This window comes from Mandrillus leucophaeus, unplaced genomic scaffold, assembly GCF_000951045.1.
Source record: "Mandrillus leucophaeus isolate KB7577 unplaced genomic scaffold, Mleu.le_1.0 Scaffold211, whole genome shotgun sequence".
Classification (NCBI taxonomy): domain Eukaryota; kingdom Metazoa; phylum Chordata; class Mammalia; order Primates; family Cercopithecidae; genus Mandrillus; species Mandrillus leucophaeus.
Window position 1 is genome coordinate 3109179 of NW_012102155.1, and position 19165 is coordinate 3128343.

At 37.6% G+C, this 19165-nt stretch overlaps 1 protein-coding gene across 4 annotated transcripts in view; it reads left to right on the forward strand.

Moving 5' to 3' along the window:
* Positions 1 to 19165, forward strand: part of KCNMB2 (potassium channel subfamily M regulatory beta subunit 2) — a 454246-nt gene that overhangs the window by 150434 nt on the left and 284647 nt on the right. For 2 of the 4 annotated variants that reach the window (XM_011980366.1, XM_011980368.1), the window contains exon 1: positions 2073 to 2357. The exons of the other annotated variants lie outside the window; for them this stretch is intronic. Coding sequence is in view for 1 of the 2 variants with exons in the window: in XM_011980368.1 (XP_011835758.1) it covers positions 2347 to 2357 (11 nt within the window). In the remaining variant the exon portion in view is untranslated. Of the gene's footprint in view, positions 1 to 2072; positions 2358 to 19165 lie in introns of those variants that run through there. 4 annotated transcript variants of the gene reach the window in all.

The window sequence follows — 19165 nt, forward strand, 5'->3', positions numbered from 1 at the left end:
GGCTGGTCTCAAACTGCTGACCCCGTGATCTACCTGCCTTGGCCTCCCAAAGTGCTGGAATTGCAGGCGTGAGCCACCGCGCCCGGCTGACATATAGTTTTATAGGAAACTTTGTGCAACTGAGAAGGAAACCAGGAGAATGTAGAATCACAGATGCCAAAGGAAGAGCGAATTCTATAGTGGCAAGGGTGATTGGGAATGTCAGGCCCTAAAGAGAACCTGAGTAGCATGAAGCATGAGGGACTGTGTATGCCACATGGTGACTGCATAGAAAGCTACCAAGGAGCAGAACCATTGAGAAGGTAAAGTAGGAGAGAGATGCATAGAATCGTAGCTTGAGGGACAAGGGAAGGTGTTTTATTAGGATAATAGAAGCCTAAATACATTTGCAGGTTGGAGGCAAGGAGCCAGTAAAATGGATTAAAACTGAAGAATAAACAAGGATTAATTAATCAATCAAGACCTCCAGAGCACTGGTTGTCAACCCTTTCTTAACATAAAACTCACTTAGGACCCTTATTATAATACTAATACCTGGTCCTGATTCTGATCAGGATTATTTATTAGTTTTCCCAGGTGATTCAAATCTGTATGTAGGTATGAGAGTCACTGACTTAGAAGAACTGGACATTGGATTAAGACCACTATAGATGGTTATTTTGCAATGACAAAGGCTCTCTTTTTCCTCTGAGATGAGGGTAGTATAGTACTGGGGTGGAGGAGTAAGAAAAGGATGAATTAAGAGCAGAAACATTTAGAAAGACTTTGAAAGAACTCTTGATGAATGACTTCAAACTGAGAAAGTAGAAGGTGAGATATTTACATTAAGGGTGCAAAAGTAAGATTGGGCCATGAAAGAAATTTAAAGCATTCCAAATAACTATTAAGATTTCCACAGAGATAGAGATAAACAAACTGTCCAATTACTGCTTTATTCTCTCTACCCTTATTAGTTGGCCATGACTTTACAAAGAAAGGGCATTACTGTGTTTCCTGTTACTCTTCTGAAAAAGTGAAAAAGAAATATTATAATTGGGGAAGAGCTAGAACAATAGTAACGTTAATAGAGCCTTAGTGAAGACTTAATTAAGGGGATCAACAATAAGGAAATCTAAGCAGTGCATTGAGATCTCTGTGAAATCACTGACAATTCATCCTTGATGGGATCTTAGAGATTATCTCACCCACCTCCTCCCATTTAAATTATGAGTAAACTAGTATTCAGGGAGATTCTGTGATTTGACCATCATCAAACAGCAAGTTAGCAACACCAAGAGACGCTGAAATGAAGCCTTGGAGCCCCACACCAGTGCCTTCAGCTCCTGCACACACTTGGCCTCCTGACCTCTGTCATGAGGTTCCTGGTTAGAAATGGCTGTCGTTCTTTTGGGAGGATTAATAAGAAAATCTGTATGTTGCTTTTAGCCCTTCACAAGAGAGAGAAAAAAAATATGTTCGATTTCTTCTTTATTGCTGTTATTACGTGAACCAGATTGAATTGCTGCATCTCTGAAGAGTTTCTTATGACTAGTGTGAAGTGTCCCATTTTAACTCACGTCAATTTTAAATTGCCCATAGAATACACAGATAACTGACTGTAATAATTCAGTTGCCACACTCAATACATTGTTTGAAATCCAATGAAAGGCAAAAGGAAAACTTGCAATCCTACAGAATCAGCAGGATAGATCCTGCAAGCTGTAACAGGACTTATTTGAATTAATTAAAAAGGAGCTAGGTGTGTAGTAACAAGATCAGTGGGTCTCCTCTGCGTGGCTACAATACAAGGGTAGGAACTGCAATCCTCTGGGCTTGGGGTTTTTTAAATCTGTAAAACAAGATGAATAAGCTAGAACACTTCTTCCAGAATTAAGACTCTCTCATTTTTGTCTGTATTTTAATTTTTGTCATCCCTCCACCAACATTTCTAAAATAGTTAAAATCAAACTCTAAAGAATATTTCAAGGATCATAGTTGCAGGTTTTTTAAATTACAAATAAATTTATGGCTCAATTTCAGGTTCCTTATCTGTAAAATAGAGGAGCATTGGTGTAAATATTCTAAACTCAGCTCTGTGCTTCAGTGGGCTTTTCACTACCTTTAGTTAGTTGCACTAGGCTGGTTGCTATTTACTTTGCATGGTTGACTGCTCTCTTCCCACATTGTGTGCCAGGAAGGGCACTGCACCTTGGTACAAACACTGCTGGGCACCTTTCTGTTTTCCTTCTTTGCTTCATCCTATACAAGTATGCAGTACACTCTTGGGTTGTTTCATGAGCCCTGGGGGCACGTTGGAAGGAACTGAGAGAAAGAGCAACAAAGCGACGAGTGGTGTGACAGGGCAGCATGCACTGTGGGTAAGCTGGACTCACCAAAGAACTGTGTTTATTTTGCATTCATCTCCATGAATTAATAAAAAGAACTGGTGACACACAAAGAGAGGAGAGGCTACGATTTAAAAGAGCTGTATTGGTTTAGATGTTTTGTAAAATGATTACGTTATGGAAAAGTGTAGAAAATGTGATATTTCCTGTCTTTGGAACTATCTGTATGACTATAAAGTCAGGAGTGGAGGCACATAAGGACTTGTGGGAATGGTTTCTTTCACAGGAGAGTGATTTTTCTTTTCTTAGTTGGATTTATGGTTATTCTTGATTCTAATGCATATTTTCTCATATTTTAAAAGATTGCATGATGTTAATTCACAAGTCTCAGATTTCAACTCTAATATAATACATCGGAATCATGACTTTTCTCAGCCTTTCAAATTCTCAATTATTTTACTATCAGAATTTTCTTGTATTTGAACAATTTTTTAGAAGAAGCTCTGTCTAGACATGCAAACTGAGTTGGAAAATGGATATAAGCATCTAGATGACTCTAGAAAAAAAATCTTAATTGTTTTAGGCAACAAGTGTCTAGTCTTCCCTGGTGTTAATTATCCAAATATGTATTTTATATCACTAATTAACTTTTCACACGTATAAATTGTCTTACAAAAACATTTAACAACACTATTATTTTCCAGGACTCGTTTTTCCTCTGCATACTAGATCACAGTATTTTTAGTGATGAGAAAATGTATACAAATTCAAACTGACAGCAATTCATGAATCTCTAATATTCCAATATGCTCTGGTATATGTTGTCCACTTTGCAAAAATGATTATTAATAGCCTGACTGCAAAATTGTTTAAGAAACATTTCATTTTAAATTAGCCATAATTAATTTTTTCAGACTATACAGATGCATGAAGTTCATTTTCCTTGCCCATATTTAGTTTTTCCTATTTAACAAAAATTATATATAATATATATAAAATATAATTAAAACAATATATGTATATTTATATATTCCTTTATGTGTATGCAATATATTTATTATATATTATACATATCCCTTTTATTAAACAGGGAAAATGAGTATATAAATTATTACTTTATATATATATATAAAAAATTAAGAACTACAAGAAAAAAATTGGCAAGTAATTAGTCATTTCATTTGATTATTTTAGATCACCAAACAGAATACTTCAAGTTTTCCAAGATACTTTGTACTGTTTGGTTCAAATGTTTCCTCTGAGAGGCTAATTTATTAGCAACAACAGAGTGAGTTAGAGATAAGAAAGGGTGAGAATCCAAGTAATTGACATCCAATCAGGAGGCCTTTGTCTGAGAACCTGAGGTGACTAATAAAAACTGACAATCAAAGGGAGGGAGACTTCTATCTGGACAGTATTTCTCATGAAAACAAATAATGCACAATTAAATTAAATTTATCACCCCACTAAAGCAATTGCTATTCCCAACTTTATCCTTAGAATTCTTTTTCCAAGCTTGAGATTGTTGTATGGGCAAATATTCTCCACTGAACCACACAAGCACAACTAAATCAATCAACCAGTAGTCAATCAATGAAATCTATCTAAAGCCAAAGTTTTCTTCTCCTAAATGTAGCGAGATAATTGACTTTGCTCTACACTGTGCTTTGAAGATAGAGAGTTCACTGACATAAGGTAATAAAGAATTTAAACATTAGCTAACACTTTTGAGCACTACGTGTCAGGGATGTGCTAAATGATTTCTGTCTCGTTTTTTATCAGAATTTTTGAATTAACTATATGAAGTTAGTGCATTTTTGTCCCCAAATGTGGACACTAAGTCTTGACTACAGTTGCTTGCCCAAGATAACACAGCTGCTAAACAACAGAACCAAGATGCAAACCCAGGGCGACCTGATTACCACACTATACCATCTCCTTAGGCACAGCACTGTTTTGCTTCAGATGTTTCTGGACACTCAGAAGCACAGAGCAGAGTATCAGTTATCTGAGGCTAAAAGGCATGCCATATGTTGCCTCTGCATCCAAAAAAGTGCCAATGATAATGCCACACTCAGAGTGTTGTTTGAAAAATATCTATTGAATTGTATTCACAAATGAAAACTCTTTTCTCTAATGATGTATCATCTCACTCTGCTAAGAAATCAAGTATGGTTTCATAAAATTTTAGTCATAAAGATAATGTTATTTGAACAGGAACAAGATGGCATTATGAATAATAGATTTCAATCTATTAAGCACAGAGCTACAGCAACAGTTTAACAGGATAATGCAAGGATTATTATAAAATTTTTAGAGATTACTGTAAGTAGCACATGATCCTCTTTGCTATTAATAAAAACAAAACAATGCTGAGAAATAGGCCATTTTGTGTACTTGCTTTTACATGAAACCTGTATGGAGTTGTGCAACTAGACTAGGGTTAGGACAGCCGAGTTCTGGTCTTGGTTCTGAAACTAAATGGCTCTATGACTCTCAGCAAAAGACTGACCTTTTCAGGCCTAAATCTCCTCATGGTTAAATGTAGGGAAGGATCAGATGAGATAATTTATAAGGTCCTTCCAACTCTAAAATCCCATCATTCTGTAATAGTGCGACATTAGATTCCAATGTTAGCATAGTTGGAAATGCTCACTTCACAATTTTTTACCTTTTGCAAAATTCCCTGTATCAGGAGATTCAAAACATACTTTATGACAAAACTCAGAAGGGAAAGAAATACAGCAGCCTTTTAGCTATAATCTGGTATGCAGCAACTATAGTGTATGTGCAAGGTGAAGGAAGAGTGACAAAGTGAGACTAACAAAAGGAAAAACAAAACTGTCACCATTACAGGACACCAGACCAGCCAAGACATGATGAAAGACATGGCAAGATTCACACAGGGAATTAGAGTAATCTGAGCCATTTTCTAGAACTTTCTCATAACACAGTATTAATTGGGTTTACTTAAAATTCAGTTATCCACTTTGGTGTACATAAAATAAAATCTAAAATATTATAATCAGGACTTACTGTACTTACAATTAGTGACAGTTCCTGTACAAATACAGTTTCTAGTAACATTGTATATAAAGCAATGCTATATATATAGACCTGGAACCCTCAGTGCTGGGTTCTGTGCCTACCTTTCTATAATTAGCTGTGTTATCTTGATTAATGAATGTGACCTTTCTGACAGATACGTTGCTTAGCTCTAACACAACTGATCTTATACTGATAAAAAAAATATATGTTTTGGTTATTGCAATCACTCACTGACTTCTATGAAGTAGGTCCTGGTAAGTGGAGGGTCTGTTGTTAGCTGAGGGGATGACAAATGTGGCCACTATGTTTGGCACAGCTGGGCCAAGACTGCATAATAAAGGGAAAGAGATTGAGAAGCCCCAGAGAGAGGATTCTGGGAAGGGAATCAAAGTAGACTCTTTAATGTTGAATCATTCAAAATAGAAATCCGTGTCTTAAAATCCCCAAAACATAGAAATGAAAAGCCACAACAAGAAAACTGAGAAGACATCTGCAAAGTACTTTTAAAACATTGAGATTCTGGCCGGGTGTGGTGGCTCACGTCTGTAATCCCAGCACTTTGGGAGGCCAAGGCAGGCGGATCACGAGGTCAGGAGTTCAAGACCAGTTTGACCAACATGGTGAAACCCCATCTCTACTGAAAATACAAAAATTAGCCAGGTGTGGTGGCATGTGCCTGTCATCCCAGCCACTCAAGAGGCTGAGGCAGGAGAATCGCTTGAACCCGGGAGGCAGAGATTGCAGTGAGCTGAGGTCGTGCCACTGCACTCCAGCCTGGGTGACAGAGCAAGACTCCATCTCAAAAAAAATTGAGATTCTGATTACGGTGGGTACCATAGGTCATAGAAGGACAATGATTAATATATAACAATATTGACTAAAACAAACTGTGACTGAGACAAGAAATACAGTACCGATGTAAGTCTGAATATCATAGTACTGAGAACGGGACATTTAATCCGACTGGAAAAATTGAGAGGAAAAATCAGACCTACCTAACAATTGCATGTTGTTGCTTTGTATAAAGTAGAGTAGTTAGAAAGTAAACGGATGGGATTAGAGATTTATCAAACACCCACTTCTGGTGAGGCACAGTGCTAGGTGATGTGCATGCATTGCCTTATCTAATCCTCATATTAATCTTGAGAAAAAAGGTAATTTATTCCCATTTCTGCACAAGAAAATTAGAGCTCAGTTTTAAAAACTTGCCCACCTCTCATAAACTTGATGGATTATAAGTCAATACAAATGTTTTGGAGGGTAATTCATCCAAATCTATCAAAAAATTTAAGAAGCAAAATTATTACCTCAGCAATGAGAGTTTTAGCCATTTATTCCTCAGAAATACTTTTTCATGTGTGCAAAGATATTATGTGCAATTTTCCTCATTGCTGCATTATTTGTAATATTTAAAATTTTGGAGGCAATCTAACAGCTATTTGGTAAAACAACTTATGATACATCTATATTCTAGAATACTTTAAAGGAAATAAAAATATTAAAGTATAAGAAATTAAATTCATTTGGAAGAATATTTTAGTAAATTTCTTAGTATAAAGATCAAAATACAAAGATATAATAAGTAGCCAAATTAACTTTTTATTAATAAAGTATATATCCATCTGTATGGATATAGTGAACGATCTGGAACACTACATGCCAAGTGATTAACAGTAGTTACAGCTATAGAATGAGATGAAGAGCTAGAACAGAAGAGACCACATCCTACTTTCTGCTGTTCTGTATCATTTAAACTATCTCAAACAGAAAAGTACCATTCCATTAAAAAAGGTGGAAAGGCATAATGAACCCAAAGTCACACGAGCAGCCACCAGCATTTGGGACTTACAGTTCTTGCTTCAGTATTGACTTCTAAGTTTACATTTTGGGATTCCTCTTCTTCTGAAATGACATTACACTGTCTAGAGTGGAAAATGATGACGCACAGCAGAATTATGTGAGAGAATAGAAAAAAGTGTCCAAGGAAAATCAATTAAAGCATGGATGAAGGCCATGGCAACAGCCACAAACTCATCCTTTTGCCAAGAATTAATATATACCTCTAGACATGAAGATTGATACAAAGAAAGTGTTGTGTCACATGAGTTTGTTTTTCTAAAAGTGTCATTCTTTAGAGCAGGTCTAACTATGTGATTAAATTACCCCCAGAAGACATGGTCAGGTACACATAGCTATCATTGATAAAACCACTTTCAAATTCTCTACCAATGCATTTACAGCTCCAAACTTAAATCTTCAGCATCTCCTCTGGCTTTTCTCATATAATATCCTGCTGAAAATCAGGATGCTGATCAATCACATCCTCACAATATAAATCTCATACCAGGAAGAAGAGCTGGATTTTTAGAAACACTACAATATTTAATAACACTGATTATAATTATTAATGAAATCTAGAACCCAGAAACAAGGTAACAAAGAGTAAAACCTAAATATAAAAAATTCAGAAATATGTCCGAAGTTCCATGAATATTGAAGGTAGACAAACTAAATGACAGTAACTTATCTCTTCGAATCTTACTGGCAGGTTCTTACTGGCAAGGGGAATATCATGAGAATAAACTGAAGCACCCAAAGATGGTTGAACCACATGTCCTCTAAGGTCTTTTCTTCTCTTATATGCATTTCTTCTAAAACATCTAAGTAATAATACATGAAGTCTTTCAGATGAAAATGATCAAGGCTGATCTGCTAAGGTCTATGGTAGTCTATAACTTTCTCAAGGTATAATTTTAGTCCAACTTTTTTCTGGCCTATTAAAAAACAGGATAAAACCACGTTTAGAATGTGCAGTTTACTAAAGGTATTAATTTTCTATTAGATACTTTTAGAGGTAGGTCTAAATACAAATTGAATCACATCTGTAAAGTTCAATGGTCTCAGCACTTGAGTGGCAGTATCTGGCTGTATCACACAAGCACACACGCACACTTGCACATGTGCACATGCATGTGTGTGCACACACACACATACACACTCCTACTTGGCAATGTTAGCTCAGAGAAAACTCATAAATACTATGACACACAAGCCATTCAAAAACTTTCTCCAAAACCAAATCAAAAGAAATATCAGTCTATCTAGACATTACATCCTGTCTTCTTCAAGAAAACCACTGTTTGTTTCTTTTTTGTTTTGAACCCAATGTCAGAGAGGAATAGCATATTAATTTAATTTTTTAAATCAAGCAAACATAAAAAAATCTATCCCTTACTTTAAATTTAGATAAATGTGTACAAATACAGAAAACTCCATATGAATGTTACTCAAGTGGGGGCATTTCAGTAAAAATTCATTTTACTAAGGATACATTCACAATGCGCGCTTTGCAAAAGTTACCAAATATTACTATGCTTAACAATGTGCATTCATATTGTATGAATTAACCACCTAATGGTTCCCCAGGAAATATTACAGCAAAACACATTGATGTTGGTATAATTGAGAAGCATTCATTTAAAGAAAAACTTCCTATCTTTTGTAGCTCTAGGTACTGAGGATGCATTATGATGAATAATTACACAGATTAATAAGATGTCTTCAAACCTTCTGGTACTTAATGGGAGTAGTTAGATTATCTCCAAACAAGCATATTGAGACTCTATTGAAGGTGTACTTTGCATATCACTATTCTAGGTTTTCTCATTCTGATCTTTATCCTTGCCAGTATCTGACCAGAAGTAGAAAGATCAATGAAAGTAATGCAAGTTTCTGAGTGTACATGTAGATGAGAGTACACATGTGTGAGAGTGTGTGTGTCCAAACAGCTCACTTAAGCATGGTATCATTCATCAGCCAATATCTGTTTGAAAATTACCTGCAATGTAGAAAATAGTTGAGGGGGAAGTCCTGAGTAACAAATAGAAATGTCTAAAAGTGGAGATTAAGTAGACACGTATGTAATACAACTAGTGGCTTAGAGAAGGTATTCAATAAATGATCACTATATTATTATCATCATTATTCCCTCTGCATGGCTACACAGAGAACCTGAAATCACTAGCAAACTTATTTAGCCTTAAAGCAGATAAGAAGCAATCAGCTGAAATGGAGGACACATTTTGCTATAGTCAGGCCTGCTTATAATAGCAAAGAGTTACAGCTAGCATTCTAACAATAAAGAAAAAATATAGAGAAAATTATCAAAGACAGACATAACTTAAAGAGCAGCATGTGCCAGGACATTCGCACCAGGACAAATAGTTTAGACTATTTGTAGCCAGAGAGAGCATCATTTAATATTTGCAAAACACACACTTTATGTTCTTAATGATGACACTGTTAAAAATAGCAGCTGTGGAGTCCGACCTATCTGAGTTCAAATCCCAGCTCTACCACCCTGTGGTTTTGTTATCTTGGCTAAGTTACTTAACCATGATTCTCAATTTACTACTCCCTTAAATAAAGAGTCCATCTCTTCATCACAGTACTAGGTCTAAATGAAATGTTGAATGTAATTGACTAATACAGGGTCCACCACATGGATTCCATTTAGGTAACTACATTATTATTACCACATTTTGCTTAAGAAAACACAAAAATGTGTGATTTAAGATCCCTTTCAAATATTTTAATGTTATAAAACAATGTTTTCACTTAAAGAGGTAGTTTTTAGTTATCTAGAAAATTAGCATATGGAAAGTCTAATTTCCACATGACACTGCTGTTAGACTTGGTTTATAATATATACTCAGACACAGATAGAGAAGATATGTAATCAAAGACAGAAAGAAAAAGTAGTTTCCCTTTCTCCTTTTTATCTGAGTCAAAGCAAGTTCATAAATGTCTCAGATTCTAAAGGCTGTTGACTAATTGTTGAAACAGGGCCAGCCACTACACCACTGTGAGTGTAACAACACCAGCTTGGATGTATGTTCCTGCTGTGTTTCTTTCATGATACCTTCCTGTTTCCCTTTTTGAAACAACAGACAAAATCTGGATCCCTCCAGAAAACACATTCATAAATGCCAGTGATATCTTGAACACTCACAATGTCAGAGGAAGGAATTCCACTTGGAAAGAGCACAAAACCTTCTGATGACATTCATGCTATAATCATGGGGAGAGTCAATCAGTTTAACAGTCACAGTACTTCATAGCTCTTGAGAGGAATGATAAAAGAAAAGGGAGAGAAATACATCATAACCAGCACTTTTCCAGTGCTTAGAAGACACTCAATGAATACTTATTGAACTAATAAATGCATTTATCCTACCTGGAATGCGTAGAGAAATTTTTAAGATGATAGATAGATAGATAGATAGATAGATAGATAGATAGATAGATAGATAGATAGATAGACTGAACTAGGACCTTGGTTCAAAAGAACTGAGTCTCTGTATTATTCAGAACTGTTTTGGATATAACTGACAGAAACACATTTCAAATACATCCCACCAAATATTAATTATACTGGCTTACATAAGTAAAAATATCAGGCGTTGACTGGCTTAGCATAGCTGCTCAAAAGTGTTCTCTCTTTATTTCTCGGCTCTTTTTCTTTTGGGTTGGCTACATTTTCCAGAAGTTTTCCCCCATGTATTAGAAATAGATAGCCACCAGAAGCTTCAGAGCTACATAGACTTTGCCCTCAGTAGGACAGAGAGGCTCTCTCTTCAAACATCCAAATAATTACCTTAAAAGAGGACTTCAAGTGACGTGACCCTGCTTACATCTGATTGGCCCCACACGATCATGGTGGCTAATCACAATGGTTAGAAACATAGCACGTTCTAATTTACAACTTTGGTTCATGTAACCACATCTATGGTGTAGAGGGGTGCACTACCCTTTGATGGATAGCCTCATCCAAATCATGGTAAGAGAAATAGGCAATTTCCAAAAGAAAGGATGTAGAAGAAACAAAATAATAGATGTCACCTACAGCTTCCTTCATAAATTACTTTTACATCCTTGGTTGGTTCCCTCCTGGAGCCTCCACAGTACTGTAGTCAGTTGTTTACAACTGCCAGACTGCCTCAGGATTTAAACATTCTGAGCAGAAAAACATGTTTTCCTCACAACCTGTGTTGAACACCATCTGCACTCTTTAATTTCAAGGGGTAACTTATGCAAAACCACTTTGTAAACTGTAAAGAATTATATAAATGTAAATATTTAGGAGAACTAACTTAATTGTCTTTACCCTTCTGAAAGAGTTAAAAAGTCAGCCCTTCTATCTCAAAATTCAGCGATTTTCAAGGGATAACGCAGAACTGCTTCCCGCAATAGCTTCTGCATCTATGCCTCCTTTACCTTATATCTGTTTATTGCATGCCTTTTTTCCCCCTGATTTATATCATGAAGGGGCTGAAGATGAAATTTTAAAACTGTGTTATTATCTTGAAACATAACTCCTGTAGTATTCATTGTAATATTATTTCTCTACTCCTGGCACGGAGCAAGATTATTTGGAATGTAGCCATGTCTGTTTTTCTTTTCTTTTGTTAGTAATGACATCTAATCTGGTATGCATTGGCCCTTTCTCCTGTGCATGTTATTTATTTTAATCTTCAGAATGAAGTAGTTTGTTTTCAATACTCCCCAATTTATTTGTAGTGTCTTACAAATCATCACTATCTTGAAACTTCCGTCTCTCACCCATTGAAAATGGTTTCCTAGTTTTCATGTATTTTTAATTATGCTGGGAGACAAATCATAACCCTCTCAAGGAGGACTACGTTTTATACATTTTTTAAATCACTCACAATGCCCTGCAATCAAAAAAGTCCCCCACAATTTTTTAAATTTAGTCTGAGAAATTAGGAAGTCATTAGACAAAATGTGAAAATATTTAAAGAAAGACTAGAAACTTATCTCATTAAAATGAACCCAATTATAATTAAAATATTTCCAGTCCCTTCTGGACAGTGACCAATAGTAATGATGCCTTTTTTTTTTTTTTTTCTCTTGGTAAATGTTTCCTTTGTTAATAACTCAGTATAACAAAGACTTTTAGTCCTCAGTTCTTTTCACATAATTGTCACTAGCTATTGTGGAGAGGAAAAAACATAAACTCTTGATTCTGGAACAAAGAACAAGTGAAAAAAGAGCAGAAGGCACTAGCTAAAAGAGCAAAAACCTGGCAAAGAAATGACTGCCAAGAGAAATACGAAATGCAGCAATTTTTATTCTCACAAAAATGGGGGTAAAAGGTAATATCATTAATGAACTCTGGTAAGAAGAAAAGGAGCTTTGACCACAAATATATGCTATCTTACTTTACAATTTACACCAAAGTTTTATCTGTTTTGCCTCATAGGATGTAACCATTCAACAATGCTTTGAAATAGCTATTATATGTTCATCACTTTGGGATTGGGAAACTGTGTTTCAGACTTAAAGTGGTTTTTCCCAAGAAAGCAAGGTTAGCCGTATTCTGATGTAAACATTTTGTACTGTTTCCACAATGTCACAGAGGTTTCTATTTTCTTCCACAGATTAACTGTAGACTTCTAAAACACTGAATTACTATCTGTATTTATACAATCTCTAATTTATTACAATTTTATTCTTTCTACTTTTTAGTTGCTCTATGTATGTATATGTACGTGTAGCAGAACCTTTTGTGATTTTTTTTTTATTTATCAGGCATCATGGCTTTCCCTGGCTCTATTGGTCAAGAGTGTTTTGTTGTTGTTGTTGTTGTTGCTGTTTTAACACAAATGACTGTTTTGAAACTGACAGCTTTCACATTTCCCCTTTTGATCAAAATCTAATAATGCGTTACATAAATATATGGTAAATAAATAAATAAAATAGAAGGAATATTTGTAAGTAAGGCAAATTCTGTGGATCTGCCTTTTCCTTATGGATATATATTTTTTTCTGTTTTATTTATTTATTTATTTATTTTAAGTTTTGGGATACATGTGCAGAACATGCAGGTTTGTTACACAGGTACACATGTGCCATGGTGGTTTGCTGCACCTATCAACCTGTCATCGAGGTTTTAAGCCCCACATGCATTAGGTATTTGATCTAATGCTCTCCCTCCCCTTCCCCCCAACCCCCCGACAGGCCCTAGTGTGTGATGTTCCCCTCCCTGTGTCCATGTGTTCTCATTGTTCAACTCCCAATTATGAGTGAGCACATGCAGTGTTTGGTTTTCTCTTCCTGTGTTAGTTTGCTGAGAACGATGGTTTCCAGCCCATCCATGTCCCTGCAAAGGACATGAAGTCATTCCTTTTTATGGCTGCATAGTATTCCATGGTATATATATGCCACATTTTCTTTATCCAGCCTATCACTGATGGGCCTTTGAGTTGGTTCCAAGTGTTTGCTATTGTAAACAGCGCCACAATAAATATACATGTGCATGTGTCTTCATTTGTTTCCCACTCTGTAAATTACTGTACAAGTGTAAGAATTTATTTTTTGAATTTTAAATTCTGCCATTCTGAATATTTCAAATGAATGTTACACAACCACTTCTCCAAGCAAATGGAAACATTTTCAGGGGTAACTGCACAGCACATACAAAGGAAGGGTGGTTGTTCAATGCCTATTTTTTGTGTGAGTGAGTATAACAGTTTAGTACAGAGAGAAGAGACTTTCTGGCAGAATCATGCCACTTGCTTATTTAACTGGCTCAACAAAGCTATAAAATTATATCCATACATAGAATGCATGATTACCTATTTAACAAAGTAGTTGAGGAAACAGAAAATCACTGATTTTCTCAAGGGAAGAATCATCCAAAGAACAAATGCTATCTTGTCTGTTTTTATCTATATGTTACTCTCAACTAATACTGATGATGAAAGATTATCAAGAATCTCAAACATATTACCTTAGTATATAACAATGTAGTTGCATAGAACCTGATACCCAGTAGTAATAACAAGGGAAATGTGTTAATTTTCTGCAAAATGCCAGTGCTATCTCTACTACCTTTGAGAAAGACTTGCAATTTTGTGCATTTTGGTTGTTGATTTACTTTTCCCCATGTCATTTCTGCATCTTTAAAAATAAAACAGCAAGATAAAACAAAGGGAAATCCTCACATCTTTGAGGGAAATGTGGATCCTATGGATAATGACCTTATTCATCCAGACTCAGTCCTCAGAACACCACTTACATAGGAAGAAAAGCAATAAGCAAATATAAATAACCTAATCAAGTCATAGTCTAGGAAGTTATGACTTGAAAGAATAAAAACCCTAAACAAATGTTTGGAAAAACTGAAATAAATGAATCTAAAACTATTTACTAATTTTATAACTGGACACATGCTTTAAGTAAGATTTTTTCATTTCTTTACAAATTCATACAGTAAATGTTGTAGTAGGTTCTCCCTAAACTATTATGAACAAAATGTAAAACTGTAAATACATTTGAGGAAGAAACTTTTTTTTTTTTTTTTAAGAGTCTTTCTCTGTCACCCAAGTTGGAGGACAGGGGCACAATCTCGGCTCACTGCAACTTTCGCCTCCCAGGTTCCAAGATTCTCTTGCCTCAGCCTCCCGAGTAGCTGGGATTATAGGTGCCCACCACAACACCCAGCTAATTTTTGTATTTTTAGTAGACATGGTGTTTCACCATGTTGACCAGGCTGGTCTCAAATTCCTGACCTCAGGTGATCCGCCTGCTTCGGCATCCCAAAGTACTAGGATTACTGGCATGAGACACCATACCTGGTCAGAAATATTCTAAGTAACAACTCCAAAGGTTGATAAATTAAGTAGTATAGATATTAATAAGTGCAACCAGAGTCTCTGGAATTGTTTTACATTCAGTCTTAAAGTCAGTTCCATATTTGAGCAAAGATTTGATTTGGCTGTGTACAGTGGTGGTTCATGCCTATAATCCCAGTAATTTGAGAAACCAAGGCAGGAGGATAACTTGAGCTCAGGAGTTCAAGTCATTGGACATTGTGGGGAGACCTCGTCTCTACGAAACATAAAAAAAAGCTAGCCAGGCATGGTGGTGCAAGCCTCAACTCAGCAACTTGGGAGGCTGAGGTGGGAGGATTGCTTGAGCCCAGGAGGTCAAAGCTGAAGTGAGCCATGATTATGCCACGGTATTCCAGCCTGGGTAACAAAGTGAGGCCCTGTCTCAAAAAAAAAAAAGCTTTTATTTAGCAACATTGTTGTATGAGATATGACACTAAGCAATATGAGAGATAAACTGCTTTCTAGATGCTTAGTGTTTAACAGAAAAATGTAAGGCATTCACTCAAATAAAGCTGTGGTGCTTGTGAAAGGGGAGATCAAAATGATCAAGAAGTGTGTAAGAGACAAATTTCCCACCTAGAGGAGATAAAGACATTTCACAGAGAGGTTGCTGTGAGAAGCAAGTGGCATAATATACATTAAAGCACTCTGTAAATTATAAAATTGTGTTCTAATGTTAGATTACTTTTTCCAAGAATAGAGCCAAACATGTGACACTCTAAATTTGACACCAAGAAGGGCAGTCTTTTGGATATAAGAACAGAGGTCCTCTAAGAACACAGAAACCAAGGAAACACACCTCTTGCCCCAAACAAGGAGATGTTAGGTAGTGCAGGTTCCCATGGAGGAAACAAGGGAAGCAGAAGCTTGTTTGGAGATCAGGCTGCACTGAGCACCCAGGCAGCAGGGCTGTGCCTCTCTGACTCTACCATTTTAACCTGGCTCCTCATGGGGCTTCTCCTCCTTCTCCCACTACAGAACTAAGTGAGCCTTTTCCCTTCTGGACATATCTTATCTCTGCCGTTTAAGTATTTCTTCATATTCAACTTGTCTCTATCCGTGATGGACTCATTGCAGCTTAGAACTGCTTTCTATCCATGTTTTCACTTCCACAGCCACGATGTAACGTTGATTCTCTTTATGGGTCTTGCTGCAAATTCCTAAGGGAGGGAATCTGTCTGTCTGGCTTACTTTGTCTAATCCGGTCAGTGTCAGACATCCCTGTCGAACTTAAGGATTGACTGCCCTTGAGTCAAGTGCCCAACTGTTGCTCAATCAGCTTTAATCAGGGTGGAAGTGTTGTGTGGTTCAAGGCCTGACCATTTAGATTTTATCCTTCATTCACACACCTGTTGCTGTACGTGCTGGATGATACAATATACACAATTTAGATAAATAAATAAATCTGGGCCAGGCGTGGTGGCTCATGCCTGTAATCCCAGCACTTTGGGAGGCCGAGGCGGGTGGATCACCTGAGGTCAGGAGTTCGAGACCAGCCTGGCCAACATGGTGAAACCCCATCTCTACTAAAAATGCAAAAACTAGCCAGATGTGGTGGTGCATACCTGTAATCTCAGTTACTCGGGGGGCTATGGCAGGAGAATCACTTGAACCCAGGAGATGGAGGTTGCAGTGAGCCAAGATCATGCCACCGCACTCAAGCCTAGGCGACAGAGCAAGACTCTGTCTATAAATAAATAAATAAATAAATAAAATCTGTATCTTTGTGATGCTTCCATTCCAGTTGTAAGAGGCAATAATAAAAGTAAGAAAATAAACAAGATAAATTCAACCGTGATAAATACTATGGAAATATTAAAATACCTAACAAGAATGGGAGTGAGGAAAGAGATGAGATGCTGGTTTGGGCCTGGTAGTTACAGAAGGAAAGGGACTCAGTGAGTAGAGGAGGAGGGTGAGTTGGGTTCTGGGTTAGGGGGTTATGTCACATCACCACAAGTAAAACATACCAAGACTGCTAAGTTGTCATTCCAATCCTCCTCCCAACCAGGGTTAATATTAACATGCCAAGTTTAAAATATGTACACTAGCAACTGTGAACTGCGACTAATCAACTTCCAAACGTGTAGAAGCACAAATCCAAGAAAATAAAGATACTAATCTAGTGATAGTCAGAACTGATGGTAATTTTGCTGTGATTTCTACTCCACAGGGTTATTGACAGGATACAACTAATATGAAATAAAAGATAGAAAAGCATTTGTGAACCAAAGGACTTTATATAGATACACAGGATCATGATCATTACCTGTATAAACTACAGTAAAGGGAAGAACAGTGAGTCCCATGCCAGGTAGGCATCCACCAATCTCAGTTCTTAAAAATTGTGAGTAATAAAAAAGTGCTTGCAATACATACTTATGATGTGTGAGGGAGAGAATATCACCAAGCTTGAACTTGGTAGGGAACAATTTTTAGGTATATATATTTATGTCATCCTGTTGCTAACACTGTGAACATTGTTTAAAATAAAAATCTCTTCACTTCACCATTTATTTAGCCTAAGTACATTGCAATTTCCATAGCTGGATCTCACAAAAATATGATTTTTAAGTCAGAAATTTGTCCCAGTTTTAAAGGTTATATTTTCAGTCCTGCTACCTTTCCTACATCACTCTAAGCTTACACAAAATCAGATAAGGGGATGGCTGGTAACATGGCTGAATAGGAACAGCTCTGGTCTGCAACTTCTAGTGAAATCAGTGCAGAAAGTGGGTGATTTCTGCGTTTGCAACTGAGGTACTTAGCTCATCTCATTGAGACTGGTTAGATAGTGGGTGTAACCCATGGAGGGCAAGCAGAAGCAAGGTGGGGCATTGCCTCACCCAGGAAGCACAAGGGATTGGGGAACTCCCTCCCCTAGCCAAGGGAAGCCATGAGGGACTGTGCTATGAGGAACCGCGCACTTGGCCCAGATACTGTGCCTTTCCCATGGTCTTTGCAACCCACAGACCAGGAGATTCCCTTGGGTGCCTACACCACCAGGGCCCTGGGTTTCAAGGACAAAGCTGGGCAGTCATTTGCACAGACACCAAGTTAGGTGGAGGAGGTTTTTCATATCCTAGTGGTGCCTGGAATTCTGGCGAGACAGAACCATTCACTCCCCTAGAAAGGGGACTGAAGTCAGGGAGCCAAGTGGTCTAGCTCAGCGGATCCCACCCTCATGGAGCCCAGCAAGCTAAGATCCACTGGCTTGAAATTCTCACTGCCAGCACAGCAGTCTGAAGTCAACCTGGGAGGCTCCAGCTTGGTAGGGGGAGGGGCATCTACCATTACTGAGGCTTGAGTAGGCAATTTTCCCTTCACAGTGTAAACAAAGCCACCAGGAAGTTCAAACAGGGCAGAGCCCACCACACCTTGGCAAAGCCACTGTAGCCAGACTGCCTCTCTAGATTCCTCCTCCCTGGACAGGGCATCTCTGAAAGAAAGGCTTTACATATAAGCCCCAGACAGGGGCTTATATGTAAAACTCCCATTTCCCTGGGACAGAGCACCTGGGGAAGGGGTGGCTGTGGGTGCAGCTTCAGCAGACTTAAACATTCCTGCCTGCTGGCTCTGAAGAGAGCAGTGGATCTCCCAGCCCAGTGCTTGAGTTCTGCTAAGGGACAGACTGCTTCCTCAAGTGGGTCCCTGACCTTGGTGCCTCCTGACTGGGAGACACCTCGCAGCAGGTCGACACCTCCCACTAACGAGGTGTTGACAGACACCTCATACTGGAGAGCTCCAGCTGGTATCTGGTGAGTGCCCCTCTGGGACAAAACTTCCAAAGGAAGGAACAGGCAGCAATATTTGCTCTTCTGCAACCTCCACTTGCCTCCACTCCAGGCAAACAGGGTCTGGAGTGGACCTTCAGCAGATTCCAGCAGACCTGCAGAAGAGGGGCCTGACTGTTAGAAGGAAAACTAACAAACAGAAAGGAATAGCATCAACATTAACAAAAAAGGTCCACACCAAAACTCCATCCGAAGGTCACCAACATCAAAGACCAAAGGTAGATAAATCCATGAAGATGAGGAAAAGCCAGCTCAACAATTCTGAAAATTCCAAAAACCAGAACATCTCTTCTCCTCCAAAGGA